Source organism: Alosa alosa, chromosome 1 (assembly GCF_017589495.1).
Source record: "Alosa alosa isolate M-15738 ecotype Scorff River chromosome 1, AALO_Geno_1.1, whole genome shotgun sequence".
Lineage (NCBI taxonomy): Eukaryota > Metazoa > Chordata > Actinopteri > Clupeiformes > Clupeidae > Alosa > Alosa alosa.
In genome coordinates, this window is record NC_063189.1 from 48,505,947 (window position 1) to 48,527,386 (window position 21,440).

Consider the following 21,440-nt stretch of genomic DNA (forward strand, 5'->3'; position numbering starts at 1 on the left):
AGGAATGTCCAGTCACTAATAGGGTGGAAAGAACCTTGTCAAGACGTGTATGTGGTCTATTGCATATGGTCATTTATTGGGAACAATGCAACTAAAACATACAAAGTCATGACAAATGTATCTACTGACACATACTAGTACAAATCTATTATTCACTGGCGAAAACAGACACCAAAGAGGATAAATGATCACCTTGAGTACTGGGTGTACGGTACACTAATTTGTAAAGAGAAAGGCAACCTTGAGCCTTTGAGAACCGATAAACGAACATGGTATTATTTTACAAGGTTTTTTTGTGTGTGTATATATATAGCTGTTAAGGAATAGTTCTAAGCTAAAATGTTACTCCCTGACATTTTAACAATAATTGTGAAGTTATACAGTTAAACGATAGATCACAGTTAAAATAGCTGTAAAATGAGTCAAGCCGTGATATAGTCATTTCAAGTTTTACAAAACCTGAGGAATTGCTTGCATATCTTATGTTTCCCTATAAAAAGTAGATTTCAGGACTTCTACAAACAAAGCCGATTGACTTCACCTTCTCATAAATGACTATTTATGAAAAGGCACATAATTTCAACCATAAAGCAGAAATTGGTCCTGCCTAACTGCCTTTTTACATTTTTATACAAAAAATAGAGCCACTTTCAATTGTTGGAACCCAAAGAATACATATTGTACCTGTATTCATACAGTACTTTACACATTTATATCATATTTGTATTTACAGTATAACTGTAGAGCACTCGGTTCTGTTAGAACACATACTCAAGTCTGAACCTGTTCTAGGTCTGGCTTGATGTTCTGCAGTTAGTCGTGTCATATTGAAAAGCAAAGCCTGTCCTTAACACTCTAAACAGAATTCAGCCAGCGACTCCGAGGAGTCTCAGATTAAAGTGCCTCCATCTGTGGCCAGCAGAGGGCAGTATGATCTTGCCGCTTCCCCAGTGTGGCCACAGTCATTGCAGTGAAGTATCTGTCCTGCACACAGGTCATCTCTTCCCGTGTGAGTGTATATATATACACACACAAGATTAACAGGGCAACATCCCCATCTCAAATGGAAAAAGGCAACATAAAATGTAGCAAAGGTCTGGAGGAAGGTTGCAGCTGGTTTTAGACAACAGAAATAAAAAATGTGCGAACAAATGTGAGACTACATTTCATTAAACAGCTGATAAAATCTGTATATCTGGGAGCTCATAGTTGCACTGTATATCCAGTCTTTGCTTTTGATTTACATAACTTGGTCAGAAAATACTGATGGTGACACGCCCTTAAGCACGAGGAAATTAACTGTTCAACTACAGGACTTTTGTCTTTATGTTTTCACTCGTTATAACGTCCAATCGTGTTTAACATTACAAAAAGAAATAAAATCCTCTCAGGACTAACTTGAAGGAAAGTTTCTGGTCTGACTGTAAATGTGCCTTTCAAGGAATTGCCAACATGGCTTTTCCGACTAACAGAGAATCAAATAAATATGTATACAAGGCAGTAATGTGAGGGCATCTCACTGAGCAATGTGCTAACAATGGAAATGCCCACATTAGTTTCCTGATATTTACTAGTAAAGGAGTGAATATATGTTTTCAGCATTCTGAGACAAAAAGGTTGTTTGCCACTGTGCAGTGTTTTGTGTGCACTTAGTCTAATCATGATCAAAATTGTAGTGTATGGGATGGGGTTTTTTTTCTTTTCGTTTTTAACTTGTTAATTTTGGATTAATGTCACATTTGAGAGGCCTTTTTCAACACTAACTGAAATGTCTGTCAACTATGTACATTTGGTTTGTATCTGTCCCATTTGACAGACACACTCTCCTGTTTGTGCGGACATGCATGTTGTCTCTTGTCTGCAATGAACATAGTCTATCAGTCCTTCATTTTAGAGGTACAGTCAAACGCTGTCCATCCATGCAGAGAGAAAAATAAAAATGTTATTCACTACGGCGTAGTTTAGCACACCAGTGTGTACCTGCATGTTCCAAACAGTCTCTGAGCATCTGAATTGAAAAAAAATATATCTCCTCATCATGCCTTACATACTCGTTTCACAAGGGGGTGTCAATGGACCCTCCCCAGCAAGAAGATGGTTCTCTGCCTTCTGTCCACTCTGATTGGTGTCAGCCAGGCTCTCCATCCCTCCAGCCCCCCCACCCACACCGGGAGCACAGTTCGGCGAGGTGGGCTTCGGGGAGGCCGGAGACGCTGTCTTGTCAACGTGGTTCTTCCCTTTGTAGCCCTCGGTGGAAGGGCCTAAGCCTGGCGAGCTCTCGGCCCCGTCGCCCCCGAAGCTTCGTCCCGGGGAGTGTGGGCTGTGCCGCGGGGAGCTGCTGCTTAGGAGCGGCGGCGACAGCGGGACGTCCTCCTCGGTCACTACCAGGTGCAGGTTAGAGGAACCCTCCTCGGGCGACTCGGTGAAGTTCACCTTGAGCCCTTTGGTCTTCACCTGGCTGGCAGCTCGCATGGAGCTGCGCACGCTCTCGGTGTCGTCCCGTGGGCAGGGGGTAGGAGCGGCCATGTCTTCTGGGTTGCACGGCACAAACTCGTAGAGGCCCTCCTTGATGATGGGTGGCTGCTGCTGCTGCTGCCGGGCCTTCTCAGCCGCCCGCTTCTCAATAGCGGAGATCTTGGTCAGGTCAAGGGGCGGCGGGGCACGCGGGTGCCTCAGCTGGGCCTGCAGCGCGCTCTTCTCCGCCTCACTCATGTCGGTGGTGCAGCTGGTGAAGCTGTCCATGCTGGAGATGCTCTTGATGTCAGTGATGGGCCTCTCCATCGTGGGCTGCCCCTGGACCACCTTCATCTCCATGGACTCCTCTTTGCCAGCCAGCCCCACCGATGGCTCACGGAGGTGAGGGCCGGGGCCAGCGCCAGTGCCCGGACCCGTCATCTGGTTGTACATCTGCTCCAGCTTGCGGGCGTTCAGCCGCTGCGGGCTCCGGTGCGGAGACCCCAGCTGGGCGACCTCCACGTACTTGGTGTCGGAGCTGTCCGAGGTCGGGCGCTTCTGGTAACCCCAGCGGCTCGGAGAGAGGTGGTTGTCAACGGGCTTCTCCTCCTTTTGGTCCACGATGACGTCTATGAGTTCCATGCTGCGCGCAAACGTGTCCTTCAGGTTCATGGACACGATGCTGCCATTCCTCTTGGCCCTCTCCAGGGCCTCCCTGCGCTTGATGGCCTTCTCCTGCCTCTTCTGCTCCTTGTAGAACTCTGAGAAGTTGTTGACGATGATGGGGATGGGCAGAGCGATCACCAACACCCCAGCGATGCAGCACAGTCCACCCACTATTTTACCCAGCAGGGTTTGCGGATAGATGTCGCCATAGCCGACCGTGGTCATGGTAATGGTAGCCCACCAGAAGGAGGCTGGGATGCTTGTGAATTTGGTGGCATCCTCGTCTTTCTCGGCAAAGAACACCAGACTGGAGAAGATCATGATGCCCATGGCTAAGAACAAGATAAGCAGTCCCAGCTCGTTGTAGCTGCGTCTCAGCGTGAAGCCCAGGGACTGGAGCCCAGTGGAGTGTCTGGCCAGTTTGAGGATCCTCAGGATCCGCATGATGCGGAAGATCTGGACCACCCTCCGGACGTTCTGGAACTGCAGGACACTCTTGTTGGACTCGGTCAGGAAGATGGTGACAAAGTACGGCAGGATGGCTAACAGGTCGATGACGTTCAGAGGGCCCTTGAAGAACTTCCATTTGTTCGGGGAGGAGAGGAAGCGCAGCAGGTACTCCATGGTGAACCAGGCGATGCACACTGCCTCCACCTGGGCAAGGTAGGGGTTGTCATTGGACTGTCCAAACTCGTCAATCACTTGTAACTCTGGCAGGGTATTCAGGGAGAGTGCAATCGTTGACAGGATGATGAAGAGGATGGATAGAAAGGCCACGAACTGTAGGAACAGACAGAGGAGAGAGAACACATAAGAATAAGGTGCTACTAACTCACTCCTAGCACAGAGTGCAAAATTCATCTTTTGTACATTTAATATGCACCGCTAATTGTATGCTTTAATTGAAAAGCATTTGCGTACTACCAATACACATATTGCAACATGATGACATGATTCTTTTCTCCACAAGATATTCTTAGATACTGTTTGCGACTAGATCAATTGAGTGCCTGTTGGTTTATTGGTTTGATCTTTGTGTCTGATGTCTGGGGACACTTTGGAATCCAGAGAAGAGTTTGCCTGTGCCTTCAGTCTACACTAACAAGACATAGCAGGACAACCTTGGATACCTCTGAGGTGGGCATGCTTGTGATGTTAGATTATCAGTGCATGAAAAAGATAGCCTGTAGCACACAGAAAATTATAGCATTGCTTGTGATGCCATGTTAGATTAGCAGTGCATGAAAAAGATAGCATGTAGCACACAGCAAATAACATGTCTGTGTGGGGTATGTAAATGAACAGTCCGTCTAAGAATGCTCTGTGTATTTGGAAACTCAAAAAAAGAAAATCGGACAACTCTCCAGGCTCCTGTGTCTTATGCGATTCAGCGGTGTAAATCCTGATTAAATCAGATGTCAAGAACAGACTCAAAGCCAAAACTGCACATTGTTGGTCCAACAATTCGCCACAATTCAGACATTAAGGCTGATGACTCCAAAAATAGCCGCACAGCAGCTGTGCTCTATGGTGTGTCAGTAGAAAAGAACATATTAATTGCACACTGTAGTATTCTGCTCCAAAATTACTCATCCCTCTGTCCATGACCTCAGTGTTCTTGACCGGCACGGCAGCGCAGCTCTGCTGCTCCCATCCGCAGAAAACTGACCTGCGCCACAGAGCTACCTTATCGATTGTGTACACATCTCATCACAGATACCACCAGCGATAAGCAATGCCAAGCACATATCGATTAACTACTTTGTTAGTTTATAGAGTGGATGCATATGGAGGTTATCCACTCAAGTCTTTTTCTGTTATCAAATAATCCTGCACAGATAGGGTTTCCTCCTTTGATATTAAGTTTCACACCACCAAAATGATGGCTGTGATTAAACCACTCCAAGGGGAAGTCATCAGCATCTTAAATCTACATGAAAACAAAAACAAAATAGGCAGTGATCAAAGTCAAAGTTACTTTATTAGTCTTCCCAGGGAGAAATGATCAGGTTCAGTGTCAAAATTTAGGACAAGGGAGTTTGTCTTTTACAGTCTGTATGCAGATGAAAATGTCACCTACGTTTGAACTGACATCAGATCTATTTCCATTTTGTATACCGGTAAGCCTAGTGATGCTCAAGTTTCAACGTTGTACTAACACCTGTGGCAACTTTCTATCCGTTTCATTGACTCATCCATCCATATTTTCTTTTCTTTGCTCTGCAACCAATCATCTGCTCACGTCCTACCTCCCCTCCCCCTCCCCGTATCTCTATTTCCATCTCTCTGTACACCTCTAATATTACAGACAACATCCCCATACAGGAAGCAACAACTGAGTCGCCGTTTATCTCTGCATGACATAGAGGTCTATTACAACTGCACAGATGGCATGACATAGAGGTCTATTACAACTGCACAGATGGCATGTTTTGGTGTTCACAACAAACAAAGTATCATTTATTTCCCCCTCAAACAACAGGCATGGGCCTCGACTTAAATCACCCATCCATTTTCATTTTATTGCTGATTTATCTTCTGATTAAGTGGTTCCACTATGCTGCACAATGTGATTTTTTCCCAGAGTTATTGCTTATTAGATATAATACCATATGGGGGGCTGGTGAGGAGCAGGGTCATAAAATGGTGGAAATGACAGAGGGTAATGTTCCCTTTCATTATGAAAAAGGTGAATGGGCTGAAATATGCCACACACTGATAATCAGAAGCCATGAGAGAAATGCTAAATAAAAACGTTTCTCCATAATGGAGCCAGCAATAGTCCAAGTGAAAGGTATGACCTTCTGAGTGCAAATGTCTGACCAGAAATGCATATCAGATGGTTTGATGATTTTTTTTTTAGGCCAATGTAAAAATATCCAAGAATGTTTAGACACATGCACTGATTGCCCACTGTATGAGTTATAATCAAGATAGAATAGGGAATAGTAACAAAGAATATATACTGGAAGGCACATCATATGTAAAACAAATAGAAAGTACAAAATATACAGAATGAAATAGATAAAATATTATGACCACCTCACCATAAACTATATATTAAAAACTTAATTATTATCTTTATTATTCTTTTAAAATGTAACTGAATTAATTAATGAACTGCTTTCAAAATACTGCAATTATGATATAAAGATTATAAATTCAGACAAAGACAAAGATTCAAAATGATGACATGATTAAAATTCCTTGATGGGATATCTATGACCTTCCTCTGAAAATGAATGATTTCACTTGAAGTGCTGATATTCCAGTGAAAGAAATATTACACTGCTCATCAATGGCTATGCTGTGTCATCATTTCAATATCAATATCAAGTTTGCCTGTTCTAAAAAATGTCAGCTATTTAATATTGAAGCACACATGGAAAAAGGTATCAAATTATTTGTTGATTCTTCCTGCCAGAGAAGCAAAGTGAGGGACAATGAGTAACCACTTCTAACCTTTCTATATCCTTGCTATAGTTAGAACCTAAATCCTATTACAATTATCCTGAAGTGTCCTCGCACAGTGCAGACAGTATGCTCTCACTAACTAAGACTCCTGCACATTTAGTTCGGAGGAATATTCACCGGCTAACCCTAATGCATTTTACAGAAAGAGATATGACTTCATGTATTCTTATCTTTCTTTTGTACTCTTTGCCATACCATGAGCCTGTTAGGGTTTTAAACTCAGGGACACTGGACAGAGGGCAAGAGGTAACATAGGTCGATGTGGCCACGTGATTGGCTCATGGGAAGAAGCATCTGCCAGCTCTTCAGAGAAAGCCTAGTGAAATGCCAATCTCCAGGACAGAATAGTCCATGGAAGGACAAAAGAACAATTTTAGTGACCTTGCATTACATGAGTGGAGATTCACACATTTCCATCTTTAATCTCCATCTTTAAACAGCAATAGTAGAGACAACGTGACTGTGGTAAATTAACCTTTATTGACAGTGGAAGAAAAAAAAAGTTTCAAATGAGTTTTTGAAATTCAAATGAGTTTTTCAAAGCAGATTACTATTGCCGGTCAGTTCATTACGAGGCAATTGAACCCACAGGTCACTTTTGAGCACTTTGAGGATTCACCACCTACTGCTTCTGTTTATCATGTGAGAATTTACCCAGTCTCTTCAGTAGACCTGCTTGCAAATGAGCTCTCTGTCTCTCTTTCGAAGGCACTCGGTGAGAGAGAGGCCTCTCTGCCACATTTGGTAGTGGCCTGTGCCACCGTGCGTGACGCAAAGAGAAAGGATAAAGACCTGGCTCTGAATAGCCTTCATGACAGCCACGTTGTGACGCAGGGATTGTCCCCACTGTTGCCCTGGAAAGAGGTGACGTGTTCAGTGGGTGGGCGCAGACCACAGCCCTGGCGAGTCTACTTCCGGTGAACCTCTGATGAAGGTCATCTGCGGTGCACGTAAGGACACTGTGCCCTTCCTGACCAGCTAGATCGCAACATACTGTATAAATGTTTCCATCCCAACTTCCAACTTTGATATTCATTGTATTGTAATGTATTGTAAGATTATGTGAACATTTCCAAAATGTATACAAAATGTTAAACTGAATGAATCTAATTGGTATATGTAACCTACCCCCAAAAAAAAAAAAAAACACGTTTTAACTACAAAACACAATCAAAACAACAACAAAAACCATGTAAAGGTGTTCCTTCATGTTGCCTTCTTTTTTAAGGACATACAAAGTTGAAAAGGATATCTCACTCAAAGGACACTAGTAATTCCTTAACCTTTACTGGACTCATTAATCAGTGGCTCTAGCCCTGCAGTGTTCTCAAGGAAGCGTCCACGTCCACATATAAAACAGGTCTACTTCACATCGCTCTTTTCTACAGCACTCTCTTACACCAGTTCCTTCCTTTGCTTTTTTTCTGAGAAGAAAGGAAAGTTGGAAGGAGGTGATGGAATGAGCATGGATTAGCTTTCTGTCCTTAGCGTGGGATCTGTGCAAACGTGATTACATGAGCGGTGATCTTCACACAGGCTGATTGGCCTGTGCATGTGGACCAGGCTGGGCCAAGGAGAGGGAGAGGGGGGTGGGGTACAGGAGATCATCCAAGCCTAACCATGACTTAACCTCTAGCCTCACCTACCAAGAGCTGTCTCTCTGTGTGGCAACGCAGTCAGAGAGTTACTTAACCTGGATACAGTCTGATGTTCCAACCCAATCCAGGTTTTCTATCTGAAAGGGGTTCACTGAACGCATGCAATATCATGCATATCATGCTATGTTGATAATCACTGAAACACTGAAAATAGTCATGTCCTGTCAATTCAGGTGAATCTTAAAAGACTGACTCCTATCTTCAGAGCTTTTTATCATGTGCTCTGTTTGTACAAGCCTCGGAAGTTCTTGAGGAGACTTAAACTGAATCATGGATAGGGGACATCTGGACTGACTGTAGGGCTAAGGACTGGTTTGGGACACAGCCTCCTTCGCCTCGCCTTGCTGTGTGTCTCTCTGTGTGACCTGAACTCCACCGCAGTCCTTGAAACATCTGGCCAAGGGGAGGCGAGCAGATTAATTGAAAGATCCCACTGATCCCACCCTCTCCTCCTCCACTGGGATCCACACAACCTGCCACTTTCTGTACTGCACAACATAACAACGACTCAGAGGGAAAAAAAGAAGAAAAAAAACACAAAAACATTTGACTCGGAAAAGAATAGCTTATGGAAGGCAATCTGGCAGAACAGAGGGATTTGATCTCTAATCTGCGCTAGGAGCTTTGATTTAAAAAAGGACGAGACATAAACACGTGAGGCCATGTGTGAGAAGGGCAAGTACGTCTTTGAGAAAACCTGCTTTTAAAATGAAAAGCAAACGCAAAACCACACATCAAACTGCAGTACAGTTTCACACTGTACAGAGCTGCACAGCCAGTACAGATTACACATGCTGGCCACAAAAGGACACATTCAGTACACAGGGAGGTCCCAGCTCAACTCCAGGACCAGGGACAGCACCCATGCTGCTGTATTCATGTGACTAGTGCATTGTGGGATTCTATGCACACACCTGAATGTTGCGCAACACACACAATCTACTGAGATGTAAGTCACATTCTACAGGACCAAAAAAAGAAGTTGGTCCATGGTGTATTTTGTTCTGTCAACAGAATGCATGCGGGCCTCATGGGGCCTGCGTTTTGAGGGCATCCGAGAGGAGTGTCTGTCTCCTGGTCTGCAGTGAGAGCTGGCACGAGGGGAGAGTGAAGGTTGAATTATTTCTGGTGAACACTGTTTCTGCCCAGGGAAGAGGAAGAAGCTCAGCCAGGAAACCCAAGAATGTCTTGATCAATATCGGCCGGGTATTTATGGAAGGGTGACACGGGATCCATTTGATTTTTTTTTTTGTGCAAGTGTACGGGTATGTGTGTGTTTTTTTTATAGGACCGATTTATTTAGACCTAAGCCACCACATTTGTCAAGAAGCTTGTGCTGAGTAAGGAGCACTTTGGGCAGTGATGTTCCAATGCCTCCCCCACACCCACATTCCCACCTTGTTCTGTCAGGACGGCTGCGTTGGATAAAATTCAAGATTGAGTGAGAGAGAGCACAGAGAGAGAGAGAAAGAGAAAGAAATGAAGGCAACAGAGCGAACGGAACTGTATCGTTGCCACCAGTGTGGCGGCTGCTGGTGGTGCGAGTCATGGGGTGGCGCCCCGCACGGCGTGTGTCAGAGCGGGGGCGGACACAGGAAGAGAAAGGGCTGCTGATTACAGTCATTAGTCAACACAGTCGCTGACAACCGCTGCCAAATACCAGGCCTGCCTCCAACCTCCAACATGTGATAAGTGTGCCGCGCTCATAGCCTTACCCTCGGCCGCCCCACACAAGTGCCGGGTGTGGGCAACCCCTAGTTAACCACAGTGTATAGCCAATCTGTGTGTCGCAGTGCTACTGTCTATTTTTGGCAACGTGAGCCTGAGCATCTGGGATCTCAACAAACAACACACACCCTAGGTCCCCCCATCAGCTTGCTAGCAAGAGTAAATAAGAGTGAATTTTTAGGGTACATTATTTCAGCTGGAGAGCACAGAGTAAGGTTAGGTTGGGTAGCATGCGCTACAGGAGTTAATAGCATGCCATGTGTTGTCATGTCACATTAATAGCATATGACTCCCTACTCCCATGTAAATCTTATTAGCATATCACAGCTCTTAAATGGTTTTTGGCAGAGGGCTGTGCGATGACTGAGAGTAAAGCACAGAGTGAGTAGAGTGAAGATGGCCCCCACAGCTGCAGCCCAGGGACACTACACTCCCTCCCCGCTGGGCACTTCCTAGGAGCTCAGAATCCCTGGCACACCACCTCAAGACCAGAGATTGATCAGAAACACAACACAACAGCCTGAACTCACACACACACACACACACACACACACACACACACACACACACACACACACCACTCTCACTGAGGGGAAAAAGAGAACACTGGAGGAGAACGCTTGAGGAGTGGGTGTTTCATTTTGCTGATTGATAATTTCATGATTGTAGTAGTATGGCATTAATAACAATGTTAAAGTTGACTGCTGTATTTCTGAATGAACATATTATCTCATTTAAAGCGTTGTCCCAAATCTGGAAATATACACTTACTCAAGCACATCACTCAATCTAATCCTTATTTCCAACTTATACACAACAGGAGAGAGGCATCTATAAAGAAGAAACACGTTTTATCATTTAATATCATGTCAGTGCCATTGTATTAACTTAAGTGTTTTCAAACATGAATTAAATGTGGGATTTTTCTTTCAGTGGGAGTTCCTTCATTTGAACAGGAGTCCCTTCATTTCATCTGGTCAGAACTAAGCAGCGTAAGAGGCTTACATGTTTTATTGTCCTGTCATTGGCAGTGGCTGCCTTCTGTGAAACTGAAATGGAAGTCTACAGAGTCCAAACACCTGTATACGAATATGAGTGTGCGTGTGTAAAATCACAACCATGCAACGGCTTACAAGTTCATTGTAGATTTGTCTACCCAATACACTACCCTGTCTGTTGCTGTTTTTGGCAAAGTTCCAGTTTGTCTAATGTCATTCTATTGTTCTCTGTGAAAGCCATAAGCACTGCTCATGGTAAGCCCTTGATTGTGGCATGATGAGGGGAATCATCACCAGTATCTGAAGCCCTTGTCATTTCTGCTTGAGTACGTCCTAGGAAAATATTTCCTTTAAAACACTTCTTTTTTCCCATCAGTAATGGCAAACACAATGCCCAACACAAAACGTATCAGCTTTTTAGATGGTTAATCCAAAGTGCTTACAACCAGACATAATACCAGACATGATAATCAGACATTCCACATACATAGAGAGATAGAGAGAGAGAGAGAGAGAGAGAGAGAGACTTCCAGACACTTACATACCCTTTCTCATATCACCTAGCTATATGATTTAGATGTCTATAAAAAAAAAGAACCCAAAGGGTGTGGTTTCCAGAGTATAATTTTAATGGAATCAATTTAATTAATTCTCCCTATAAATCTAGAGGAAAAGTAGTAATTACTTGAAAGGTTTAACCTGCGGTTATAGAAAAGTGGAGGAGCAACTTCACATGCTGAATGCTAAAACATGTCAGGTGGTAGGCACTCCGGGTAGGAATATACAGGGCACTCAGAAGTGAGGTAAGTGGCTATTGATTTTGGTGATTTTTTGAACTGACCATTAGGTGAGGTCTTAATTCACTGACACCCTTTTGAACGTTGGCAAATTGTGTGGGCCATAACCACACATACAACAGCACCATCTGGTAAATGTTCTTCAATGGGGTCCCTCCCATGCTTGACATAGATCAGAAAAGCCACTTGACAGTGAGGAACAGATGTGAGCTGCCAGCTTTTCACTCTGTCATCACTGTGACAGGATGGAGGAAGTGAAAAAAACACACCCACCCAGCAGCCACATACCTACACACATGCCGCCTCTGCTGCAATCTAACCACACATCACATATTCACAACACAGCTTGTGCTTACATAATCTGACAATGGAATACAAAAAACAGACCTCCATGCCTCTCCATCTCTTCAAAATACCTCCTGTGTCATACATCTCTGACTACATCTTTGTAAAAAACAAAAAAGGATATTCTGGTGGCTGCTCTTCTACTAGTCCTGACCAGGGCCATCTCATCTCATCAAACAAAGGTGTGTGTGTGTGTGTGAGAGAGAAAGAGTGCTGCAGTTCACCATCACAGGTTACTTCATTTTTAATCACCTCCGTTCACAATCTTGTTAGTCTCAGAGGGCAACACCATAAATCCTGTTATCCAGAATGTTTTTTCTCTCTCCGGAGAGAGAGCTGCCACTATCCTGATCGTCCGTCTCCCCCTCACACCTAGAGCATCGCCGGCGCCGTGAGCGAGTGCGGGGATATGATGAAGTGTGGGGACGCCGCTCCTCTGCCTAATGCCGGTTAAGACGGCAGTAAGAGATTGATGCCCCCCCGCTTTGGTTAATAAGATTGTGTCGACCCCTAGAAGCGCTTTGAAAGGCGTCCGCCCTCGCCTTTACTGTTGAACCCTCGGGCCCCCTCTGAGTGATAGCAAAGGAGCGCTGCCAGAATGCACTGACTGATCGCACAAGCATGCCCACACACACACACACACACACACGGAAATGCATGCATCATACACAATTTAGGAGGTGGCATTAATGTTTACACTGCCACAAGGACTCTGAAGTACTTCACACCTGAAGCTTCATAGTTTAAACAGTTTCTGACTACATTTTACTGGTTAATCCACCATTGCAGATGCATTTCGATTTTGCTTGTTAGACTGAGAATGATTACAGGCCATAACTGAGACTAATTTGTGTGTGACTAGCTTCCTTCACCCAACTAAAACTCACTAACAGTCTTCTCTGTCAGGCTGCATGTGGCTAAAAACTTAAGAGGCTGTTGAAGACAATATCAGTGGATAACAATATATTTCATAATAAACTAGTTGATGATAAAAGTGAACAGTAGCCTTCACAGCTGAGAATTTCAAACATCTCAAATGAATTGATTGTATATACAATACAGCCTTGCAAATCAAAAGAGAATCCTACAAGAACAGCTAACAGCAATGCCAGACTGGTATTCACAGTCTCTACAGGCCTGCTTTCTGTATGTCATCAGCCCACACTCAACATCCATGTAGTCAGCTATTTTAGCCAGTCTTTTGCCCCAGACAACTAAAGCATTTATACAGATCAGTTCTAAATGATTCCTCAACAGATATCACCACAGTAGTCCCATCAGGTTTGAGTGCTATTTTAAAAATGAACGATCATCCATCTCTCCAACAGAGAAAATATGACAGAAATTTTGACAGGAGGTAATGGAAACCCTCTCCATTAAGCAGAAGAAAAAGATAGTTTCGTGCAATTAATATTCACAGTGGCACCAGCCACCAATCACACATGAACACGCACTACACTGGCGGGGGACAAATTATTTAGGCACACACGTTCAGAATAGCTGTCACATACTGGTTCTGTAAAAGTTGAAGAGAGGGGATTAGGCTGTTGTCCACTAATGACTTCAAGTATGTAAAGTGTAAGGTGTTATTAATATATGAATGTGGTGAGGGCCTACACATACAGGCAAGGAGAGGCAAAATGTATGCACTCATAAGTGTAAGTGTTGGGTGGGGGTGTCTGGACATAGCAATGGTGCTTATGTCTTGCAATTCGACCAAATGACCACAATGTTCAATGGGTTCCAAAACAATGTCTACATACAAAAAATTACATCTTAAGTTATTTGGCGAACTTTTTAATCACTAAAATATTGACAAATACTAACAAAAAAAAGGAAAACCTTCACATAATCTTTAACATAGGTTAATCTCATTTCCTACTGATTCAGGCTTCACACAAACACACACCAGGCCCAGTGACTCAGTCCCGTCTTTAGAGGTGTCGGCACCTTCACTGAGGATGGATTAAGACTAACATGGTCCCAATGTCATGACTTTTTCTGAGCCTCCAACCTGCAGAGTACCTCCCAAAGCACAGGGTGGAGCCCTCTGCCTAGACTCAAAATCAGCATGGTAAAACCCATGTATCATAAAGACCTGTGTCACAGGGTGTGAATGTTCGCTCCTGATTGCCAACAAAATCGGATCACTTTCAATGATATCAGTCAATCAAGTCTGTCAGTTAGGTGGGAAAAAAGACCTTCAAATGCAAAAGGGACATACATCTTGTACTGTGGCCATTCAGTTTATTAGATAAGCATGCTTGGGCACTTGGGGTCAAAATCACCATTCCCCTAAATGAGGTTCAGCTAACACTGAACAAATTTTCATACACAAACACACCACTGTCTGTGACAGTAAAAGCACAGTAGGCTATGCCACTGTAGGCTGTGTCCATACTATTTGAGGAAGTGCTAAAGATGCCACAGATCTCTACTTTAAGGTCTGAATGTTAAAGATAAGAGGGCCGTTGAGGACACTAGTTAAGCAGCTAAAACTCACGTTCAGAGTGCCAACTCACAAACTGTGAGCTTGTGAGAGGGTAAACTTGACACCACTTTGTCTCATGTATGACCACATGTATTGCAGAGCCCTGGAGTAATTACTTGTACAAGGTACAGTGAAACAAAGGAGGACTCGCCCAGTATCTCCAAACTGTGACCCCAATTAAGGCTGTGCATCATTTACTGTTATAAGAATGCTTTTAGTCACATTATTATATTACATATCATAAGTCTTAACAACAATAAAATACTGTGCCTTCAACATGACTACTTGAACCACAAACCCCTCTCCTCCTCTCCAAAAAATTCTCAGAATCGAATCAGTAGAAGGAACTGGGCTAAAGAGCACTCCATGTACACGTTGGGTCTTAAGTGGCATCTTAAAAGAGAAAACCTCCTCAAGTGCGCTCCCGGTCCCCTGCTTAGCGGCTCGGCCACCCATGTGACCTGATGGAACACCGCGGGCATAAGCCAGACGGGCCTGGGCCCTCCCATGAGGTCTATTTGTAGGAGCAGACTCGGTAAAGCACCAAAGGAGATTAAGTCTTATTCCATCCCCCTCTTCCTCCCTCCCTCCCCTCACTGCTGTATGAGGATTCCACTGAACTGGACAGTACAGTACCTGTGCTGAGACAAAGTCTGTAAAAATAACATGAAACTTGTCCAACAAGGGCCACTGGGAAGAACTGAAATTAGATGAAGATGTAAATCTATAAATGGAAGCATGAAATTATGACTTCAAAATAGAAAGAAATGTTCTCTTCTTATAAACTAAATTTGCAATGATCAAAAATGATTTGATTTGTCTAAAAGAATTTTGATTCATACGTGAAATTCTTTAAGGTAATGGCGAGATTGAGATTTTTTCATATCCAATATATAATCTACAGTGTGTAGTATCTTTATCACAACTGAAGGGATTAAACCGCAGTCATTAGGCATTAAATGCCTTGCTAACACACAAACCTGTCTCAGTATCAGGTGATGGCCAATGACTAAGAACAGCACGAGGACTCCCCATATCCTCAAATGCTTTTGTCACCTTCTCCTAGAGCTTTTGGGCAAGCTTCACATGTGATTTGTCTAGATGGGCTTTCCTGCTGATGACGCCTCAATGTAAAGTAACATAAAAGCTTTTGCAAAATCGTACACCAACACCTCATGCACACAAAAGCAAAATGATCATGAACTTCCTATGAATATGAAAACTTGTGTCTGAACCTCCAGCTTCCTCGGCAGTAAGAGCAGTGAGGGAGAGGGGAAGCGGGAGTAGGAGAGGAGGTGAAAAGAAAGAGAGAGGAAGAGAGAGAGGAGGTGGAGGAGGGAGGGCAGGGAGGACAGAGGTGGGCAAGAGATGGAGAGAGAAAGAGGAGAAGGCTGAATGGATGCATTGTCATTGTGCTGACTCACACATATGATTGACTGCCAACAGCACTAGATGGCACCGAGTCAAGTCACCTCTCACAAACCTGGACGTATAGACCAAGAGCTGTACCTGACGGATCTCATTTCGTCTGTTTACACCAAGGTGTCACTGTTGGACAAACTCCGGACTCCGGGTTCTAATTTTTCCTCTGACTGGGGTTGTGACATAGCCTGAACACAGCCTAAGATTTAGTTAGGGGGTTGTGACATAGCCTGAACACAGCCAAAGATTTAGTTTCTTTTACAGGCCTCAGACTTGCCTCTTATCCAAAGAACTCAATCCAAAGAAAAGTAATGTTGTTACCTGGAGATGCTACTGGCTGCTTTACTTGCCTCAAAACAATGGCACAAACAATCATCGCTATTTACTGACTTTTCTATTCAGAAGATATCTGTACTTCCAATGACTTTGTTTTCACAATGAAAACTGTGAAAGTATGAAGCAAAAGCAGCAGAGAAACAAATGCTAAGCGCACATGACAGCCGTTTCTAATGTCCCATTTGACTGCTTTCCTTGACCGTATTCCAGGAAGTAGGCAGTGAGTGCCGCTGGGACTGCTCACTGACTGTGCACGGGGCATGGAAGGCAGCTGAGCTGCTGTAAAAAGCCTCTCAGCCCCCCAGATTGCCTCCATTAGCTCAGCAGCCCAATGTGTTGATAAACACAGCAGTCAGATTACTCCCATGACAAATTTCTCCAAAAGAAATTCACCGTCCTGGGGTGATCACTATGACAATATATGAAGAGAAATGCTTTTCACTTTCTGGCTTTTTGTGTGCTGCAACCCTCAAACTTTTCATGATGTGTACTCCTATATTATCGCAGATGTGCTGGAGGTCAACTGAAGGAGAGTATTTTTTTTTATGCTGCAGGAAAACATCTTAGGTGGCCGGCCTGTAATATTTCCTCATATAGAATACAAATAAATCACCACAACCCTGACAACGATGTAAATGAGAGCTACGCTATTGTATCCAAACACTCACTGAAATAAACTGATCCTACACTACTGTGCCAAGACCCCAGAGTGTCTCTCTCTTAGAGTGATTGCAAACTCTAAATGGTTTCATGCCAAAGTGCCAATACCTCATTCATGGTTTGGCAGTAAAAATATACTTCAAGCAAGAGGACATTATCTAATATGTCAGGTTTATCAACCCCCATGTACAAATAGAGACAGTTGATTTACCTGAACACCTTTTGAATACAAGAGTGTTTTCTGCTTTTTTTCTAGTTTCTCTTGTTCTCTGCAATATCCTTTTATGGGTTTTAGGGGAAAAGAAAAACATAAACATTTGAGCAACTCTTGGCCAGCCTCTCTGTTTCTGTAGTAACCGGTTTGTGGCAGGTGAAGAAGAAGCTGAGGAAACATTCTTCAACCCCGACATAAGACAAACAGAGGAGTCATCTGAATAACTTCTCACCAAAAACAACACTGTTATAAACTCATCTCATCTCATAACTCTCATGTTATATGCGCTCTGACAGGATCTGCTCGTGTCACTGACGTCTATATACTGTGTTGGAATGCTGAGGGGTAAAAGCTCACCTTAGCAGCCAAAGAAGAGCTGGGTTTCTCCAGCAAGTCCCATAGCTTCTGTCTCTTGTCTGGGCAGCAGCCGTTGTCCACCTCCTCGCCCTCCTTCTGCCGCAGGCTCTCGGCCTCTCTCCGCAGCTCCTCGTTCATCTGCTCCTTCTTCTGGTGGTAGCGGGCCTGGCAGCACGACTCCAGGTAGATCTCGTCGATGCCCCAGTAGTCGAGCTCCTGGCCGAAGGACAGGGCACACATCTCCTCCATCATGTGCAGCTTCCCTGTCCTGTAAAAGTTCAAGATGGAAGAGAAGGCACCAGGGTGCCTGTCGAAGAAGTACTCGTTCTCGTTGAGGCAGTAGTCATCGCAGATCTCCAGTAAGGTCTCATGGGTGTTGCAGTCTCTGAGTTTGCCCAGACGGGTGCGCGGGAGCCTGTCCAAGGTCCGCCACAGGACCTCGTGCGTCAGGCCCCCTACATTGATACGGACTCTTCTGGATCTGGCTTTGATCCGTATGATGTCTATGGGCTCGGGCGGCAGTGACCCAGCTGGCCGTGCAGGGTTTTTGGGGACTCCAAACCCACTTCTTTCACCCATGACTAATGCTGTACAAACACTAGACTAGCCAAGATGCTGTGAAATCACTGGACCCCCAACCCGGATAATTTGTAGGCCCAGTGAATGGCTAACTATGGTGGATCCAGTTTAAACCAGTCCCTCCATGCTTGCAACTGAGAAAGGAAAAAGAGAGAAAGAATAGTAGGATCTGACAAAGCATTCATGATGGCAGGCAGAGTCTGGATTCAATTAATGTAATTATTTTTCTTTAATATTCCCACTGTAATTAGTACTGGAATGATTTATGAGCCTACTACTTGTAGTGTTACATAATCAAGTTAGAAACTAATGGGTATAATAGGTATACAACATAACAGTGAATGACAATCACATTCACTGGCAAGTGTTCTGCATGATATTGTCTGGACCCTTGTATCCTTGTTGATTAAAGGGTCTTCATTTTGAACCATTGCATTTCTACGGGTTCAGGGGGTGAGTGAAAAGACTGACGTATATGGCCCAGAAACGCACAATAACTTAGTCTAGTAGCGGACTACGCATATAAAATGTGTCCATAACCAAGACAGGATCTTTTTTTTTTTTTTTTTTTTACAAAAGCACGGACTGGGAAGTACAGCCCAGGCAGCTCTCAGCTTTAAAGACAAGTGACCGTAATGCGATTGAGTATTTAGGAATGTCTTGGCCATAAATCCTGGTAGGCCTGAATGTTTAGCTGGCGTCTTTCCTGCTCATAAAAGACTTCGGCACAGCCAGCCAGCCAGCCTGCCTGGCTATTTAAAACTCTCAACAAGAGAGAGGAACTATATAGGCCAAGATTTCATAATGGAACACCCCAGCAATGCTGCATTCGGAACTATTTCAATCCCTTTGCGCGTTTAGAGGTAGTTTCCCTTGGCGTTAATCCCCTGCCACATCCAATATATCAGTGGCTCTACTGTTTATCCCTACAAGGTTACGTTGCTGTAGCTCATTAGTCGATATGACAAGTAGCAAGTACACATGAGAAGTAATGTACTTTACTCATTTGAAATGTGTTAGAACTGTTGGTCTTTACACGAGTATAATGGCATTGGTCGTCATCAATGAAATTATGCATTATGCAGAGTAGCCGAAACTAGCCTACTCATGACAAAAAGACTAGGGGGACAATATAGTAATTTGCCATTTGCACCCAGTAGGCTACTTTATCAGAGTGATAATGAAGTTTAGAGTCCCAATGACATTCTTAACATCATTCCTCTCAACTTATGAAGCATCTGATTAACGCATCAGACACTCATGCAATTTCGCCACAGAAAACTGAATAACACAGTGAATCAAACCTAGACAATACTTACAACCGCCAGATTCCTGTTGTACTTTTCTGTCAACTACGGTGAATTAAATAAAGCAATAGCTGTCATCGAAGTGTAATTAGGAGTTACACGCAGACTGGTTACAGTAGCCTACACTAAGCGATCGCATTAAAACACAAACAACATGAACAATTTCTTACCTTTTGTAGTGATACAATACTTATTCGTGTAGGTATGTTATCTGTCTCGAAGACGAAATAAAGCCCTGTAATTAGGCTACCTCTCCATGAGATTAGGCACACAAGGTGTCCGCTGTAGCTGTGCGAATGAAATGCCTCCTCATGTTGTTAACCAGCAGTCCCGCAGTAGGCTACTTGTCTTGGACGAAACGAATAGGCTACATTATAGTCTCCTGGAAGTCATGGTTAAACCATTTTGCGGACGATCTTGTGTGATTATGATCATGTTATCGGCGCCGGTGGCTAAACTGCAGGACAACTCGTGTAGCCTCGACTGTGCAGATATGCCAGTCCCGCTCCCAGCATCACAGCCCGAAGCTGAAGCCTAATTGGATTGAGTTGTGCATCACTAAGGATAGCACTATCAGATCAACCAAACCGAGCGCTCTTGTGCGTCCGACACATCACTCACTGTTATAGAGAAAGACACTCTACAAGTCGACTCATGATGTGAAACTAATGAGTGAAAAACTCCTCCAACAACATATTGCCTAAAAGTAAAGATTTTGGTACTTCATTTTCACTCAGGGACAGTGACCACTCTTTAATGACGACCCCCTCCACCCATGGCCTTTACATCCTTTCCTCTATGGCTATCAAATGGCTTTATTTCATTTATAGGCCTACCCATTTTCATTTTTAGTCTCCTGAGTAAAGTCTAGATTTTTAGTTGACCTAGTATAAATACCATAGGCCTACACTTTATATTGATGTTAAATGCCAAACGATTATCAGCTTGGCTTTGGAGTGTAGGTGGATACCAAATATAGACCCATGCTACCAAAAATAGCAGCAATGGTGTCATTTAGCCCAGATACTAACATAATCTTACCATTGATACAGATTTGTTATGATATTTAAGTTTATATCCAAGTTACACATCTTTACAAAATTATCCATTTTCAAAAATGCCTTGAATAATTTGAAATGTAGCCTACTTCCTAAAAATAATCTAGTGTGTGACCTAAATTGAGAGGCTCAAGAATGGCAGGTTTAGGTGTTAGAATTTAACAACAAAAGTTCTAAAACTCAGCATTTGCTAGGTGTTCTCTGAGGACAAATACTTTTCAGGGAGGTTTCAGCCAGAGGTTGACCCACTGGAGATGAAGTGAGAGCTCTCTAAACAAGCCTTCGGGTCTCTCCCATTTATATGTGTCATTTCATCAGTAATCTCGAATCTTGCGTGGGCTAATCAGGGAGCACACTGTGGGTAATGAAATTTGCTGACACCATGACATAAGCTAATATTTAATTGTACAAATTGTACTGACAAATTGTCATTGCAGGCTGAATGTTCCAAATTCCCTCAAAATGGGCAAGAGAGCAGTAAGTCTTTTTTTTTTGCATTTACATTTATTCATTTGGCATATGCATTTGTCCAAAGCAACTTACAGCAATAGAAATAAATTTAAGCTATTAACATTGTAACATTTTTACATTTAAACTTTGAAACTACAGGGTTACAGCAGCGATAGAATAATGTTTAACTACAGTGCAGAAGAGAATATAGCTAGGATCTGTCAATGCTAGTACTAAAGGACTAGGAGTGCCTACATATTAAGTACTAGTAGAAGTATGGAGGAGGAGAAGTGGTAGAAGAGGAGGTAGAGAAGAGAGGGAAGTGGGGTGGAAGGAGGAGAGAGGGGAAGAGTGTGGTGCGTATCAGGTGTGTGAGGTGGTCAGAAGTGCTAGGAGAGGAGGTATTCTTGGAAGGGTTGTATCTTCAAGAGTTTTTTGAAGATAGA

At 43.5% G+C, this 21,440-nt stretch overlaps 1 protein-coding gene across 1 annotated transcript; it reads right to left on the reverse strand.

Annotated features, from left to right (window-relative positions):
- Positions 1 to 50: 50 nt before the first annotated feature.
- On the reverse strand, positions 51 to 19,986 carry kcnb2a (potassium voltage-gated channel subfamily B member 2a). The gene is made up of 3 exons (XM_048252950.1): positions 19,657 to 19,986; positions 17,601 to 18,313; positions 51 to 3,900 (listed from the first exon to the last, which is right to left on the reverse strand). The coding sequence occupies exons 2-3, from the start codon at positions 18,177 to 18,179 to the stop codon at positions 2,044 to 2,046; spliced, it is 2,436 nt and encodes an 811-aa protein (XP_048108907.1). The 5' UTR covers positions 18,180 to 18,313; positions 19,657 to 19,986; the 3' UTR covers positions 51 to 2,043.
- Between the last annotated feature and the right edge of the window lie 1,454 nt (positions 19,987 to 21,440).